Genomic DNA, 3,355 nt, shown 5'->3' with positions numbered 1-3,355 from the left:
AGATGAACAAGCAGATGGGGATGGAGTCGAATGAAGGAGGTGGCGGCGGCAGAAGAAGCTTCCCAAACCAAGAATCAAATTCTTGGTTGCAGACAAGCACAGAGGAAATGGGATGGAGTCGAGGAAGAGATGGGGTTATTGGGGCAAGCTTTGCCCAGATCATCTTTTCAATTTTTTTTAGTTTTTAATTATAATCTAAATTTTTCTTTTTTATTATCTAATCCTTTTTTCATTATTTTTAATTCACATGTTGCAAAGTGACATCTATATTAGCACAAATGTGGATCCTATATTTGCCACGTCATTATTTAATAGTTAACTTAACAAATTTTTTAACAGATGTATGAAACTGAAAAGAAATATAATTAAATGTATGAAATTAAAATATTTTAAAGATGTTGTATGAAGTTGCAAGTCACTCTATACTTGAAAGGGGTAAAACATAATTTACCCTTTATATATATATATATATATCACTTTCACATGATCGGTTTTTTTTTATTTTTTTTTATTTTATTTTTTTTATAGACGGAGCAAAATTCAAACTTGAAACTCGTTCCACTCCTTTAATTGAAATAGCTAAAGACAAAAAACACATTCTACTGGTATGTTTTAACACCCTTTTGTCTAGTATTTAATATAATTGTATTCTTGTCGCTAAGCCTAGGTTGCTGCCCAAGTGCCCCCAGCTCCATATAAATGCCTCCCTGATCATTATGGAAAATTATTCAGGCCCTGCATTTTTTGTGCCTGAAGTTACATACATCTAGCTTTGGCCCCTCTCTAGTAAACCTACGAACCCTCCCTTTCGTTTCTCTCCCAAGATTACAGATCATCTTACATATCTTGGACGACAAGATTAAATTCTGGCATGGGATTTCAGGAGGCTATAATTCGAAGCTATGATGGGATGGCGGATAGAGGAAGAGTGGAAGATCTCGAACGAAGGTGCGAAGTAGGACCATCCGAACGTGTGTTTCTCTTCACAGACACGCTGGGTGACCCCATATGTAGGATCCGAAACAGTCCGATGCACAAGATGCTGGTACGTTACTACAATAATATTCATTCTTTTTTTTTCTTTTTCCTGATAATATCTCCTTTAGTTTCCAATCAAGCATACGTCTTATCGACTGATTGTGTTCATATAGGTGGCGGAGTTGGACAACCAGCTGGTTGGGGTCATCCAAGGCTCTATAAAGGTGGTCACACTTCATAACAGCAAGTCACCACCTAATGATCAGGCCAAAGTTGGTTACATCTTAGGCCTTAGGGTTTCGCCTCTTTATAGAAGAAAAGGAATTGGGTCAAGCCTTGTGAGCAAATTAGAAGAATGGTTCACAGACAATGATGCTGATTATGCATACATGGCCACAGAGAAAGATAACCATGCGTCAGTCAGACTTTTCATGACCAAGTTTGGCTACGTCAAGTTCCGAACGCCAGCGATTCTCGTGAACCCGGTTTGTTACAGTCCCCGTCATGTGTCTTCTGGCGTTGAGATTGCAAAGTTGAAGGTTGAAGAAGCTGAATATCTCTACAGAAAGTGTATGGAAAATACTGAGTTTTTCCCTCATGATATAGATAAAGTGCTTGGGAATAATCTGAGTTTGGGGACTTGGGTGGCTTACCCTAGAGGAGAGTTGAAGGTTGGAGATTTTGGGGTTAATGGTCATCTACCTGACAGTTGGGCTATGCTTAGCGTGTGGAATAGTGGGGAGCTTTTTAACCTGAGGCTAGGGAATGCACCCTTATCTTGCTTAATGTATGCAAAAAGTTGGAAATGGATGGCTAGGGTTTTTCCTTGCTTTAAATTACTGCCTTCCATGCCTGATTTTTTTACCCCTTTTGGATTTTACTTCATGTATGGGTTGCACCATGAAGGACCATTGTCAGGGAAATTGGTGAGGGCTCTCTGCCAGTTTGTGCACAACGTGGCTGCTACCACTTCAGAGAATTGCAAGGTTATAGTGACAGAAGTTGGGGGCTGTGATCCAGTGAGACATCACATCCCACATTGGAAATTGCTCTCATGCTATGAAGATTTGTGGTGCATAAAGGCCTTGAAAAATGAAGATAGAAGAACTAACAGCCTCCATGAATTGACAAAAACCCACCCAACAAAATCTCTCTTTGTAGATCCAAGAGAGGTATGAAACGACAGAACATCTGCCATGCATGCGAGTTCGAACACTGTCTGAACAATTAATTATGTTGATCTAACGGTTCAGACAGTGTTCGTGTTGCAGACAATCTCCATCCACGCAAAATCTCCTGAGTCATGATGAACTGAACTTCTTTGGCCCTTTTGCAGCATAGGCTGCTTTGTTGCAGCAGAATTGAGAAATGTTGAGAGAAGAAGCCAAACTTAACCCCACCTCATATTGTTTTCTTTGATATAAGTCTTACCCTTCATTCCATGACCATTGTGTTTGGAGTTTTTCTCTTATTCCTTTCACATCGTGAACATAAAATCTCGAAAGATTTCCTTAATTAGGTGCCATCATCGGTTTCCTTTGTGTGTTTGTGTTCTTGATTTTGCGTTTGCATGATTTAGACTTATCAATTAGGCCATGGTGGTCCAAATTTTTGTAACCATCTCTTTATGAGGTAAAGATTTTAGCTGGACCCTCCAATGCTTTCTGTCCTGTCAAATTCTTGGATAGACACCAGAACGTGCCATTGTATAAAATTTGGACAACGATATTCATAACCCTACATTAAACAAACAATAATACATGAACAATTTAAGGTAGTCATCCAAGTAGTGGAGCATTCTCAATCGTTGATGCACATATATATATATATATATATATATATATATATATATATATTTGAGATTCATAACACATGCACCGACTAGAAGTCGATCACTCATGCGTGAACGAATATTTCTACCATTATCAATAAACTATAATGCAATGCAACTTTTGAAATGTAGACCCACGTACGTACTTAGAAATTTAGGCTCGTTTTCCATATTATTTGGGGAATATATATATTGTCGCTAGCTAGGCAAATGTGGGGGGAGCCTACAAAATTCACATCCCTCTCATTCTTGGGGAAAAGACCAAAGTAGGGTTAAGGTTTTAAGTCATTAGTCATGATCATGATAAAGATTATATAAAACATGAAGTAGTTAAGCGTCTTATCCGTACTTACTTTCTCCTGCCCAACGAGGAATTAATTGAAGCCTCCTTATCTTGTTTGTGTGGTGGTGGTGGTCATTACAGGCTGCAATTAAAGATTAAAAATTGATTTTAGTCCCTAGATTCTATTTAATGTTAGTATATGTATTTAATGTCTTCTTTTTATTTATAATTTTATGGTGTTCATAAGTAAAATTTTAAGATTA

General features: G+C 37.9%; 1 protein-coding gene across 1 annotated transcript; it reads left to right on the top strand.

The window, feature by feature from the left end:
• Positions 1-604: 604 nt before the first annotated feature.
• On the top strand, positions 605-2,701 carry LOC137743494 (probable N-acetyltransferase HLS1-like). The gene is made up of 2 exons (XM_068483396.1): positions 605-1,045; positions 1,152-2,701. Exons 1-2 carry the CDS (start codon positions 872-874, stop codon positions 2,154-2,156), a joined length of 1,179 nt encoding a protein of 392 aa, XP_068339497.1. The 5' UTR covers positions 605-871; the 3' UTR covers positions 2,157-2,701.
• Positions 2,702-3,355: the final 654 nt, after the last annotated feature.

The sequence above is a fragment of the Pyrus communis genome, chromosome 8, assembly GCF_963583255.1.
Source record: "Pyrus communis chromosome 8, drPyrComm1.1, whole genome shotgun sequence".
In the NCBI taxonomy this organism is placed as follows: Eukaryota; Viridiplantae; Streptophyta; class Magnoliopsida; order Rosales; family Rosaceae; genus Pyrus; species Pyrus communis.
The sequence above is the reverse complement of the archived record's forward strand: the minus strand, read 5'-3'. Positions and strand labels throughout refer to the sequence as shown.